At 41.4% G+C, this 13,837-nt stretch overlaps 1 protein-coding gene across 2 annotated transcripts in view; it reads right to left on the reverse strand.

Annotated features, from left to right (window-relative positions):
- The window catches only part of Tti1 (TELO2 interacting protein 1), a 46,849-nt gene that overhangs the window by 21,992 nt on the left and 11,020 nt on the right, over positions 1-13,837 (reverse strand). For both annotated transcript variants that reach the window (XM_046433054.2, XM_058575712.1), the window contains exon 2: positions 4,330-6,664. In XM_046433054.2, the coding sequence (XP_046289010.1) occupies positions 4,330-6,625 (2,296 nt within the window). In that variant the 5' untranslated portion in view covers positions 6,626-6,664. The remainder of the gene's footprint in view (positions 1-4,329; positions 6,665-13,837) is intronic.

A 13,837-nucleotide genomic window follows, 5' to 3' on the forward strand; every position in this document is an offset into this window, starting at 1 on the left:
GCATTTTCCTCCATGAGAAACTGTGCATGCCACTGCTGTTCGAAATACTTCATTTCCCCTTTAACCTTACCTCTAATTTGAAATCACTTTTCGTCTCAGTATAATTAGAACTTGCCCAGTAAAGCCATCCCTTCACTCCTCACTGTAACTCAGATCACTTACTCAATCTCTTCCCTAGCACCATGTCTTTCCCTTCATATCAACTCATCATGGCAGGTAACCATGTGTTTACTTTGTGTGTATTGCCTGGTATCTGACTCTCCCTTAGACACTACTCTAACATGGCTAGCATAGAGGGTGGATGCTCAAAATATATGCTGATTGAAAAAAACATACAAGATTGGAAAACATGTACAAGTGACAAAATTCTGAGTACAGGACATACTGCTCAGTAGTAAAGACAGGCTCCACAGCACCTTGAAAACGGGCAGTCTCACCTGTATTTCCATATCAACTGCCTTGGAAGGCTGGCCATTGTTCTCCAAAGCCTTCCCTTCTTCAGTGATGCTCTAATATCTCTGGTGTATTATCACAGTACCAACCTTAAACATCACTGACTCCAGGGGTTTTCATATCGTACCTTGATGTCCCAGGAATCACAACAGGGAGGACACCATTTTCCCACGTTAAAAGTGGTGGTGGTGGATCCTGGGGTCTCCATTTCTTCTTCAACCAGAGCAACTCTAATTTCATCCATTTTTTAAATATTAAGGTCCCTCAACGGCTTAATTTCAAAAGACATAATACTTAATAAAATAACAACAAAAATCCCATCGCCTGAGAAACTCTGCTGTGGCACAGGGCCTGCCTTCTGCAGACAGCAAGGAGAGACTAGGACAGCCTTTAGCACCTGCTAATCTCCTTTTTATCAAGGAGCATTTGCACAGGGCCAGAGTGACAGCAGATGGAGATGACAGGCCAAGGAGCACAGAGCAAGAACTTGAAACAAGGGCCTTCGATCCAGTATTTGGAGGTTCCTATCTAAAGAATCAATTATGACATCTCTTCAATGGCCCATTCCCAGGTATAAATCAGATATTAAGTTCATTCAAAGGGATTGGTTCCTAAATAGTTAAAGCCTGGACCCAGCATTTACATGGCCAGGACAGGACTCGCTGCAAAGATTATTTCTAGATTCTAGGCTAGTGCCAGATGTTAAAATGTCTTGGCTCACTAATGGCTTTTAAACATACGAAAAGAAGCTCAACCTCGCTCTTAATGCAAATTAAAACTACAATAAGGTACCATTTTTCTCCTATTGGATTAGCAGAGATCAAAAGCGTGGTAATATACAGTGTGGGTGAGGGCGTGGCAAAATTGGCACTCTTTTACATCGCTGATGGAGTTTAAATTGGTACAACCTCTTAGGAGAGCAATTTGATACTCTCAATCAAAAATCTAACTGTAATATCCTTTAAACTAGCACTTCTTTCAGGAATTTACCCTACTGATATATTCACCTATAAAGATATCCACTGCAACATATGTGTGCATGTGTGTGTGGTGGCAAAATATTAGAAACCACCAAACATCTCCTAAGAAAGGGGTGGTTAAATAAAGAATAGTGCAAGGGCTGGGATTGTGGCTCAGCGGTAGAGCACTCCCCTAGCTCGGGCGGGACCCAGGTTCGATCCTTAGCACCACATAAAAATAAAGGCATTGTGTTGTGTCCATCTACACCTAAAAAAAAAAAAAAAAAAAAAGAATGGTGCATCCACACAGCAGGATACAAGGCAGCCGTAAAAAGAATGAGCGGCCCTGTGTGGGTGGATGTGGCACAATCTCCAGGTTCTGGAGTATCTGTCATTAACATTTTCTCAGCTATTCTGCCTTTTCCTATGATGAATAGTCAGCCCATCATTAGCTGTGGGTAGACAGTGATCTTCGGCTGGCTCTTGCCGTCTCTATGGCTCCTACTGCCTTTTAGTCACCGCAGGCACTGCACAGTGTATCATCCTCAGTTTCCTAAAACATGTACTGGGTTCTTTTAAGACATTTCAGAAGTTCTGTGAGAGCACACTGCCACTTTTGTCTTCAAAGAGAGGCCAGCAGTTAGACAACTGAGGACAAATTGCAATGCTAGCACCAAATGCTACTTTGACTGGCGAGTGATGGTACCAACTCCACTACTTACTATTCAAAATTCAAGTGTATTCTTGGCTATTTCAAGACTTGCAGAAATGTTATCTCCAGTTTTGCTTGTTCTCTTACAATGTTCCAGAGCCAGTCTTGATCATCTTCATTTTCCCTTCTGCAGGGGATACCCTCCTTCCTCCACCTCAACTAAAAAAAAAAAAAAAGGCACTACACAAGATTTGACTTTCCTTCTTTAGATATGTCCAAAGACATCAAGCAATCTAAAGCAATTCAATTTTCAAGACCCAAATTGAGAAACCTCTCAGGAGGATATATTTCACAGGCCTGTTTAAACCTCAAACTGAACTGCAGTGTAGTTCCCCAAGGCAGTGAAGCTGGGGTTTATGTGGCCCCGGGAGCTGGTCCCAGTCTGCGGTTGTCCGAGCAGCTTTGCAGCCAGCCAGTCCCAAGAGGCAGCTCCATGAGGGCTGGCCTGGGTGGGCCTCATTCACAGCTGCCTCCCCAGTGATTGTTGCCATCATGTAAGACTGTGAATGACTGCAAAGTCAAGTCCAAATTCCTTCCCTTGGCCTAAGAGGCCTGGAAGAATTTGCCCTCCTTTCCAAACTGCACCTTGTACCTCTCTCTCCACAATGACCTCTTTTCTATTCTCAAATACCCCAATCCTCTTCTTTCCTCTAGGCTTCACACCTGCTGTTCCCTTTGCCTCAATATTCTTACAAATCATATAAACCTCACGACAGCCCTGTATGTACTGATGGGCTCTCCTCATCCTTCAGGTTTAGTGTCATGCCACTTTGACAGGTCCTCCCTGACCACTCCACCTAAAGCAGCCTGTCTCTGGTACTCTCCTGCATCCAGGAGCTGCTTCCTTCACAGTGCTTATCACAGTCCACAGTGAGCTTGTTTAAGGATTTGTTTATCATCCCCTTGCAGTAGCAGGACGGTGCTGAGTTTATTCATCTTGTCCATAGCTGTATTCTCATTACTTAGCCCAGTATCTGACACTTGGCAAACACTTTTTATTGTTAATAAGAGAACATTTATGCTGTACATAAATATTCATGAATGAACGAACACTGGAAATAGCATTACCTAGGGGGCAGAGCACAGTCCCTGCCCCAGTTACTTTCCATGAGAAAGTCTCTTACATGGCCTTGGCGTTTTATCCACCAAAATGAGATCAAAGACCTTTCCACTTGCCTCAGAAGCTATCAGCAGTACTGGAATAAATATGCAGATATGCTCTCTGGATAAAAGGCACCGCAGCTCATTGTTTTTTTCCTTCAAAGACTGACTGTCCAGTTGAGGGATTCTTTTTCTTGTAGTCCAAAATTTTGCCATTCTAACGGTAGCTAACATTTCCAATAGGCACCCTATAACATCTGTGGGAAGAAAACTGCAAACCAACTCACTCAAAAGGTTAAAAGGGAATTCTTAGGTCTGCTCTGACTATGCGTAGCTATAATTTATTATTTCTGTGGTACAGGTGATGAAACCCACTGAGCTACATCCCCAGCCCTTTTTATTTTTTGAGATAGGGTCTGGCTAAGTGGCTAAGGCTGGCCTTAAACTTGCAATCCTCCTGCCTCAGCTTTCTCAGTCACTGAGATTGTGGGCATGCGCCACCACACCAGCTATGTGTAGTTATTAAACAAAATTAAAAATTCAATTTCCCAGTAGTACTAGCCACGTGTGGCTAGTGGCTATTGTATCAGACAGAAAAGATATAGAGTAGTACCATCATCACAGAAAGTTTTATTGGACAGTATTGTTTTAGCCATTTGTGGACTGAATTATTCATGCTATTTCTGTTCTCCATTAGCATAGATACTGCTAACACTAAATATCAGCAGTAGCAATTTGGTGTACTGGAAAGAATACAATTGTCATAAATCCTGATTTTTATCCCTTATTAGTTGTGTGACCCTAGCTAAATAGGATCTCACTGAGCCTTGGGTTTTTTGTGAAATAAAAATGTTTATATTTAGCTTATAGGGTTTATATCCCTGGCTCAGAGCGGGAGCTCAATAATTGATAGATTATTGAAAGTATAAAAAATAAACACTGGAACCCCATCATAACATGTGGCTCTTTCAAAGAGCTGTCAAAGAGACAACCTTTCAAACATCCTTCATTGCAAAACCATAAACACTGAAACAATAAGACCAGGCAAACTAGGATATTGAGTCCTATCCCCCAAATCAGCATTAAAACGGGCTTTCAATGTACCTAATGCTGCCAGCAAGGCGTGCAGAACGCTGACAAAGGAAGCAGCTCTCTTATCGTAAAATTGGTCCAGGGTGGCCAAGACATCTTGAACCACATCTGCTACCAAAGGAAGCAGGCTAGCATCTGAGTTCCGCAGCATGACTTCCAAGACCTTTGGAGTATGAGGGTGTAGAGCTAGATGGCGCAGATTTAAAGAGATGCCATTCACCAAATAATCTGAATTTTGATTGATCAGGTGCTGCAGGGAGTCATAGCCACAAGCATGGCAAATGTCTACCATGGTACTGGTAGCTACCTGACTAATGAGCAGGGTTTGGTCTCCAGCTTTCTCCAGTACTGGATAGAGGGCTGACATCAAGAGCAAACGAAAGTCTTTTCCTAGTGCGTACGCAAACTGGCCAATCCCTTCCAACTGGATGCATATTTGCCAGATGTTGCTGTTCAAGGAGCAGATAGTGGGACCTGGCTTTGAGAAGGCTGGAGAAGACAGAACTTGGTGGGTGTGTACATTGGATGTGATGGCCTGGAGGCCTGGCTGCTTTATTAGCTCCTCTCCCTCTTCAGTTTCAATACAGGTAACCAAATACCAGTTTTCTTGGCTTGTATATTCTTCAAGTATAGATGTCACAATCCCTCTCAGTTCCTCTGGGCTCATTTCAGTATGTTTTTCATGCAGATCCTCCACCTCCAGTCCAGCAGCCCCTGTAACCAGTTCATTAAGGATCATGGCGGCTTGCTTCCGGTAAACCACAGATTCGTGGTACAGTTCCATAAAGTGATCCACAAGTAAATAAAGGTTCCCATAATAACCAAGAAGCTGACAAACCTGCCGTAAGAGCAAGAACACTCTCTCATCAGTGAAGAATCTGAAGTATCTCCTCTGGACTTGGTTCCATAGTCGCACAGATGAGGCATTTGGGGAAACATTCAGGTCTTCAGCATTCCAACGCCGCTCTTCCACAATTTTGATGTCAGCCACATCTAGTTCTAGAACTTGGATGAGTGCTTTGGCAAGGCGCTGGAGATGGGCCACAGAGTTGAGAACAAAGTTTACTTTTGGGCCCAAGAGTTTCAGATAACCAAGAAACAAGGAGAGAGTGGAGAATTTGCCCTGATCATCTTGGGAGTTCATTAGGCGAGGAAGAGATGTGGCAAGGGAATGTAAACTTTCTGACAAGATGTCAGCAAGGGCTCTGTTGCCCACTACTACTTTCTGATCTGCAAAATGTTTCAGAACTTTACTGCACTTGGATTGGACTTCAGGACTCTCATCATTTACTAGGCCCACTAAAGCCTTCAGAAGGGGACCAGCAGACTCGATCAGTGACTGACTGCACTTCAAAAGAAGGACCTCCACAAGTTCTACCAGTTCCAACCTCACCTTCCAGTGTGGGTGAACTGAAACATACTCGGTTATCTTTTTAATAAGGATTGCCAACTTGTCACCAGTATTTTTTACCCAATCTGCTTCCCTATGAACCATTAGCTCTGCAACTCTGTGCCCCACTGCAGGTTTTGCTGGGATCTTTGAGATTCTCCTGAGTTGTTCATCAGCCATAACGAAGCCCACTGTCTTGTAAAAGATCTTTAGGGAAGATACAACGATGCTGTGGCCTTGTTTAAAGTCTCCTGTAATAACTCTCGTCAGTGCAGTTGAGATTCCAGGTAAAAAAGAAGCAAACAAGTCCCCCAGCTGCTGTTGCTCAGTCTCATCCAAGGACCTTGGATGGTCTTGACAATCACATTGCAAGAGTAGAACTTGTAAACATTTTAAGGAAGCAATTTTAATTTGCTTTGATTTCTCCTGTTCTGCCAAGCCCAACAGCAAAGACACAGCAAATCCTAATCGAGGAAGAATGGAAGGCTCATAAAAAGTCAGAATGATGTCCCCATAAGCCGAGTGCATTAAGGTGCTAAGTCCCTGGATCACAGCCAATTTCAACTCCTCTGACACAGCTGCAGGTTTTTGGGAATTGGGCGAATACAGACAGGCAGAAAGTTCCGAAAAGAGTTCCTGAAGAAGCTCTTGCTCTTTCACGCATGTTGAAGAAAGGACAAATGTGAGGCACTCTACCACGCTCTGGATCAAGCTCTCCCTCTTGGGACCTGGGGTCTTCAGGGTAAATCGCAAGGGGAAGAGGACATACTGTTGAAGTTCCTGTAGGGCACTGTCGCTCACGGCTTGTAATTGTGTCTGCAGATGTTCCACATTTTCCACTGTCTGTGTCTTTGTGAGCTGAACACAAACTGGACGTAAGACACCAAAGGCCTCCTCAGGAGTATCAACAACTGCCATTGTGCGAATCTTCCTCTCATCGAGGGAACATCCTGTAGGCTGGAGGAAGGAATGATTTGATAAAGAGGGTCAAGCTCAAAGCAAATATGAAGTGAACTTGTATTCATTCATTCAACAGGCATTTAAGGGAGCCTATGTGTCAGCCACTGCCCAAGACACTAGGGGAGGAAAAAAACTGAAATGAGATAGGGGCTATTTTCAGAAGCCTCCAGTCGAGTGAGGGAAGTAAATACAGTTATGAGAGTCTCTTAAGGATTAGGATAGACTTCAGCGTGGGATCCTCAGGGCGTGTGGAGGAATCATATCCCTGCAAAAGCCAGGATGGGATTCACAGAAAGATGATGCTTGAACACAACTTAGGGGAGGAATGAACAGGAACCCGTGGGCTACTCTAAGGAGTCTGGGTTTTAACTGTGATGGTGACAGAGCATTGAAAGTTTTATCTTGTTAAAGTTGAGGAATACATAGCATGCTGCCTTAATGTAAAGCTCAGTAAATTATGTACAGACCCATGGAAGCACTACCCAAAGCAATTCAGAGAATATTTCTAGCACAAAAAGTTTCCCCCAGGCCCTTGTGCATCAATTCCTATTCCCACCACAATCCTGACTTCTATGACGAGAGAGTCCTTTTGCCTGTTCTTGTCATTGAGAGGTTTTTTAGTGTGGGTGGCTTATATGATCAACTTTATGCAATGAAAAGACCCCCTGGCAGCTGGGAATACAGAATAAGGATCAGGGCTGGGTGAGACTGAAGGCAATGCAAAAACAGATGGGAGTACCTAGAGGGATGGGGAAACCAGGAGGGTACACTATCACAGAAATCCTGGGAGAAGAGATTCCTAAAAAAGGCAGGCAAAGGAGATGAGTTTATAGGTAGAAGCAGAAGCTGAGCAACTTAATACCTGAGAGTCTTTCTTTTGTTTGTGAGGAGAGATTCAAAGTCATGGACTGACCGTGAACAAGAAAGGGGATTAACACAGGGCTTGAGGAGAGAAAAGTCTCCTATTCCCTCTGGGGAAGCAGGGCTTGCTGGGAAGCTTTAACGTGTGGCTCAAGGGTATGGAGGATTGAGCTGAAGCTGTGTATAACCTGTAAGTGTGTATAACCGAAAATGTTGGCCCTGGATGGAGGTTTACAGATCATCTAGCCTGGGGGTCTTTCTCTTTTTTTCTCTGCTTGCTATGGCTTCTGAAAAGATGATGTTAAGAAAGTTGCTGCTGCCGGTCTACCCACAACTCAATAGTGCTCTTGGTCCCAGTGGCTATAGGACTTGCAGGCAGGTGGTGACTGGTGGGTGTGGGCCAAGACCTGCTCAGTGCACAGAAACCTAGAGTTGGGTTTCTTCCTCTCTCCATCAACAGGGATCTCTAGGGCACAAATAAGACTCTTTAAACCCTAGAGAGTCTGGTCCACTGAGCTCCAGGGACCCTTGTGAGGAAGGGCACTGCTGGCCTCTGTGTGGCTTCTTGAGAAGAAATCTCCTGGTCTCTGTGTCCCCGAGAAGTCAGAGAAAGGAAGAAGCTCAAATCCTCCTTATTGCAGGTTAGGAAACTGCCATGTGTGGATGCCACAAAGCTTGGTATGGGCATCAGCTCTCACACTGATGATCCAGAGGCTGCTGTGCCATCTCCCCTGCACAAGGTATCACTGGACTAATGAGTGGGAAAGAATGATAAACTGCTTAATGGGACCCAGCAGTCCAAAGTAGGAAGAGTATTTCAGCACTCCTCTAGGTGGTCAATCTTTGATTAACAGAACCACTAAAAGAGGCAGAGAAGAATTTGATTAAAAAGACCAATTAAAGAAGTTCAATTATGGGACAAATTTCTTAGAATTAAAAACATATGAGTTTCCATACCAAAAGAGTTCAACTGATGAAACAGAAGATGAAGATGGTTAATTGTTGAGACCCACTGAGTGACCTGGAAGATCCAGTAGACCTTTCATAAAACTCTGAGCAGGAATATAAAAAGCTGGGAATTGTGGGACAGATGTGGGAGAAGCAAGTGTAAATAACTGGGAATTTGGAAGGGGAAAAGGAACAGATGGAGGAGCTAAGGCAAACAAACACCTGAAACATTTCCCTTGGTTGTCAAAAGATTTATCTGGATATTGAAAAGCCTGAAGGATACACACCTAGTTGATTTCAAGTAAAATCCCCGAACTCTAAAGATGAAGAGAAAAATCATAAATATGTTCAGGAAGAAACAAATAACTTAGGAAAGAAAAAGAGACTGACTTTGAACTCTTCCTCTACAACCATGGATCCTAGAAGACAGTGGAATAGCACCTGCTGATCATAAATAAAGTGTTGTGGCCTCTAAACCCTATGAACGGCTAAGACATTCACCTGTCAAGGTGGAAGAACAACATGCAAGGATTTAGAGAAAGAATCACCCATATGTTCTACCAGAGAAGATGCCTGAGAATGGGCGCTATTCAAACAAAACAGAGATCCAAGATGGGAAGATGAGTGAAAAAGAAACAATGGTAATTTTTTTTCTTTTATCAAGGAAAAATTTTCTTCAAATAAAATGTTTAAGTGGAAACTCAATACATAAAACAAACAAAATCTAAGGGTCTCTTGTCTCTGGTGTGTGGACAATAGCCTGGGGCTCTGTGTCTCTCTTATTCACTTTAAGAGTTTCATGTAGATAACTTGGGGGCCCCAAAGTGGTAGTCCAAACTATGTCCTCAGATGATATGACAAAAACTATAACAGCACTGATGAAATGGGAACACACACTGTCCATAACTGAACTCGTCTGCTTTTTCTATTATATTTCCTTTGTGATTTACGGTCCTCACTACAACCAGGAACCTTAGAATCTCTGCTTCCTTTTACCTCCCTCTTGATCCCACCACTCCCTCCATTTCGCCACTGATGGTAATTCCACGTGTCACACTGCACTGACTGCAACAGTTTCCTCTCGGGTCCCTTGTCTCCTGTGCCTGCCCTTCTTGAACCCACATTTCAAACTGACACGAGATCTTTCTGATCACTCTTCTCCACGGTTAAAATTCTTCAACTACTTTCCCACAGCCTGATGAAAGTACAAACACATTTTACCACAGCTTATAGGACCCTCTACCTTTAGGCCCTGCCTATCTCACCAACTTCTTCACTCTTGATTCACCCCCTGAATGCTAAACAATAATCACATAAAATTATACAACTTCTAAAAAGATGGTGCTATTTCATATTTGTCTCCTTTCTCCTACCACTGTATGCACCTCTATTACAGTGACAGGCTGCATTACTTGTGCATGTGTCTTACCTACTTTATACCGGGGCTCTTTGAGGCAGCGGCAATTCTAAACCTAGAAGCAAGAACATGGATAGGTACCTGACAACAACTGTACAAATTCTGCTTTAGAGCAGGATATAGTACAGAGTGGCAGGTCGACACATGTTGAAGACTAACAAAGTCCAATAATTTACAAAAATATTTCTTAAAGTATTCATTACCTGAACTCATAACCTAGCAAGGGGAGAATGTTCAGAGGAAGTCAACAATCAGTTGCTTTTTTTTTTTTTTTTTTTGCCCTTGGTGCATTTACTGATCCTGGACATAGACTCAAGATTAGGGTATGGCTATCAATAAGGAAAGAGAATCCACAGTGGTCATGTGAGGCTGAACAGACATAACTACATCCTCGAGGGACCTCAAAATGCAAGGTTTCAGCAGCTGGGGACAAATAATCCAGTAGGTATTTGGGTGTTCTTCAAAGTTAAAGTGACAAAACGGGAGACAATACTTAGCTAGTATCTTCTCAAGATATTTAGCAAATTTTGAATCCACATGAAGCAGCAGGTTAAAGAACTAAGCTGAAAGCCCTGGAAGGGCAGAGCTGACTCCTGACAGTCTTCCAAGTCTAAGGAGACAGACAGCCTTTGAAGTTCTCAACTGAAGCCCTGGGAATCACCCTCTATCAACAAGGATGACAGGGTTGAGCCTTTTCAGGATTGCAGTCCCGAGTGACCCAGCTTAATCCCTTAAATTCAAGTGTTCAGCTCCCTACCTCTCTTAACCGAACAGAGAAGGGTTCCTGTCTGGTGGAAAGTAATATTTCCTAGTTCCACTAAGATTCTTTTCAATGTCTTATGCACAATAAGAATTTTTTGCATATAGACCACAGAACTGATAATCAAGAGGAAAAACAGACAATAAAAGCAGACCCTTAGGCAACCCAAATATTGGAGTTAACAGTCAAGGCCTTTAAAATAAATAAGATTAATATAGTCAAGAAAGAAAGGAACACTGTTTTTTTTTCTTTTGAAAAAAGATGTTACTTATTGCTATCTTCTTTTATACCTGTAATATGAAGATATTAAAGATACAAGTTGTAACTAGACAATTTAAAGAATTCAAGGTATGTTTTTCTAACACGAATTCAATTGAACCCATATAATTATACTTAAAAGGTGACTACATAGTTATTAAATTCCAGGATTATAGTTTATTTAAGTAGACTTTTTCTTTTAAAACATGTTTAAAATATGTGATGGTATAAATCTCAATTATTATTTTTTTAAATAAAATATTCTCTACAAACTATTTTTTTTTTTGGAACCTTTTATTTAGGTTTTATCAGGTTTGTCTTCTGCTAAACTGGACTTAGCAGAAAACATGATTGATGATTTGGAACACAGACCAATTTAAAAAAAATAAAAAACAACCTAAACTCAACCAAAGGAAAAATAATAGCAAACACAGGTGATAAAAGGCAGGGGGGATATACCAAAAGGTCCCACTGTGAGTCCCAGAAGACAGAACATAAAGCAGAAGCAATACTAAAATGTCCAAAACAAATGAAAGAGATCAACCCACAGATTCAAGAAATTCAGGGAATCCCAAGTTGAGCAATACAAACAGAGGCACACAGACACATTACAGTCAATCTGTTGAAAATCAAAAACAAAGAGTAAAATCTTAAAAGCAGAGAAACAATAAAACTGACAGCTTACTTTTCAACTGAAATGACAAAATCTAGAAATCAAAAAATACTATAAGAAAATAACCACCAACTATGAATTTATACCCTACAAAAACATTTTTTTAACTGACGGTATAGCCAGGTGCGGTGGTGCACACCTGTAATCCCAGCGGCTCTGGAGGCTGAGGCAGGAGAATTACAAGTTCAAAGCCAGCCTCAGCAAAAGTGAGGTGCTATGCAACTTGGTGAGACCCTGTCTCTAAATTAAAAATACAAAATAGGGCTAGGGAGGTGGCTGAGTGCCCCCGAGTTCAATCGCCGGTACCAAAAACAAAATGAAGGTATGACTGGGGACATAGCTCAATGATAGAGCACCTGTTTAGCACTTGTGAGGCTGTAGACTATCCCTCGCAGGGAGGAGGGAAGTAAAATAAAGATGTTTTTAGACAAACAAAAAACAGAGGAAATTCACTGCTATGAGAGCTACACTAAAGGAAAACATAAACTGGTAAAATGAACATAGAAGCACAGCATTGTAGGTAGGAATGAAGGAAATAAAATATGTCAATAAAAAGAATATTAACTGTATAAAGCAACAACTATTATGTCTTTTGTAGTTTAGGTGTACATAAAACTAAAATGCTAGATAATAAAAATGCACCAAATGCAGGGAAGGGGAGGGAGCTGTGTTCTAAGCATCTATATATAGTATCAGGAAATGGTAAAATCTTTTGCGTTAGAGTGTAGCATGTCAAGATGTTGAATACATGTTTAAACCTACATGATAAACTCTAATATAATTGTAAAGGGATATCTACCTAACAAGTTCATCAGGCAGTAAAAATGGAATAAAAATTTTGATTAATCCAAAGGAAGACAAAAATGAGGAAAAAGCAAAACTGATGAGCCAAACAGAAAACAAACACTAAGAGGGCAGACAGAAGTCTAACTAGAACAGGAGCTACACTAAGTCAGTTTCTCAGCAGTTATACTATTAACATTTTGGGCTGCATAATCATCCGTTGGTGGAAGGCTGTGCTGTGTGCATTGTAGGCTACTTGGCAGCTTCCTTGGCCTTGAGCATTTGGCCATGCATATATCCACAAGATGCCAAAAGCACTCCCCCAGGGGTAACAACCAAAAATGTCTCCAGCCAGGGCCAAGTATCTTGTGGAGCCCAAATACTGCCCCTGGAAAAGAACCATTGGTAAAGTCAAAATAATTTCAAGCAAAACCCCAGCAGGACTTCCGTAACATGATTCTAAAATGTTACGGAAGTGTAAATGACCTAGAGTAGCAAAGATAATCCTGAAGAAGAGGAAAGAAATTAGAAAATTTATACTATTTCATTTCAGAATTGACTGTAAATGTACAATAATTAGTGTGTAATTGGCATAAAGAAAGATAAATGGATTATTGGAGAATAATACATTCCAGAAATAGAACTACATATAGAACAGAGCTCAAATTTAGGTCAACACATCTGACAAAGGTAACAATGAAATGAAGTGAGAGAAAGAAGAGTCTTTTCATTTAGAGGTGCCACATCATCCAGCTATCCATATGAAAAATACTTAGTAGTCACCAGAGCATACCTAACCTTGTATACACTGTTTCTTCCTATACATACATGTCTATGATAAAGTTATTAATACACTAAGCATAGTAAGAAATTAGCAACAATAATCAAGACACAGAACAATGATAACAATATACTAGAGTAAAAATTATGTGCGTGTGATCTCTCTTTATTAAAGAGTCAAGACTAATAATGTTTTTGGACCATGGATAGCTAGAGGTAACTGAAACCATAAAAACCAAAACTGCAGATAAGGATGACGGTGTGTGTGTGTGTATTTTTGAGTGCATTCATGCATGTGTCTTTCTCTGTCTAGATTTCATCTCATATCAGATTTAAATGTGAAATGGAAAACAAGAAAGCTTTCCAAAGAAAACAGAGGAGAACATTTTTGTGAGCTTGCAGTAGGCAAAGATTTCTTAAACAGGATATAAAAACAGGATACAGAAAAGGAAAAAAATTGGCCAGGTGTGGTAGGGCACACCACAGGTACTCAAGAGATTGACGGGAAGATTATAAATTTAAGGCCAGACTGCAAAATTTAGTGAGATCATGTCACCAAAGAAAATATAAAAAGGGGTCTAGAGATATAGCTCAAAGATAGAGCACTAGCCTAGTATGCATGAGGCCCTGGGTTTAATCCCCAGCACTGAAAAGAATCAAAAAACTGGATAACAATAAAAATAAGAACTG

Source organism: Marmota monax, unplaced genomic scaffold (assembly GCF_021218885.2).
Source record: "Marmota monax isolate L192 unplaced genomic scaffold, Marmota_monax_Labrador192_F-V1.1 WCK01_AAM20220418_F8-fsc00014, whole genome shotgun sequence".
Taxonomy (NCBI): Eukaryota; Metazoa; Chordata; class Mammalia; order Rodentia; family Sciuridae; genus Marmota; species Marmota monax.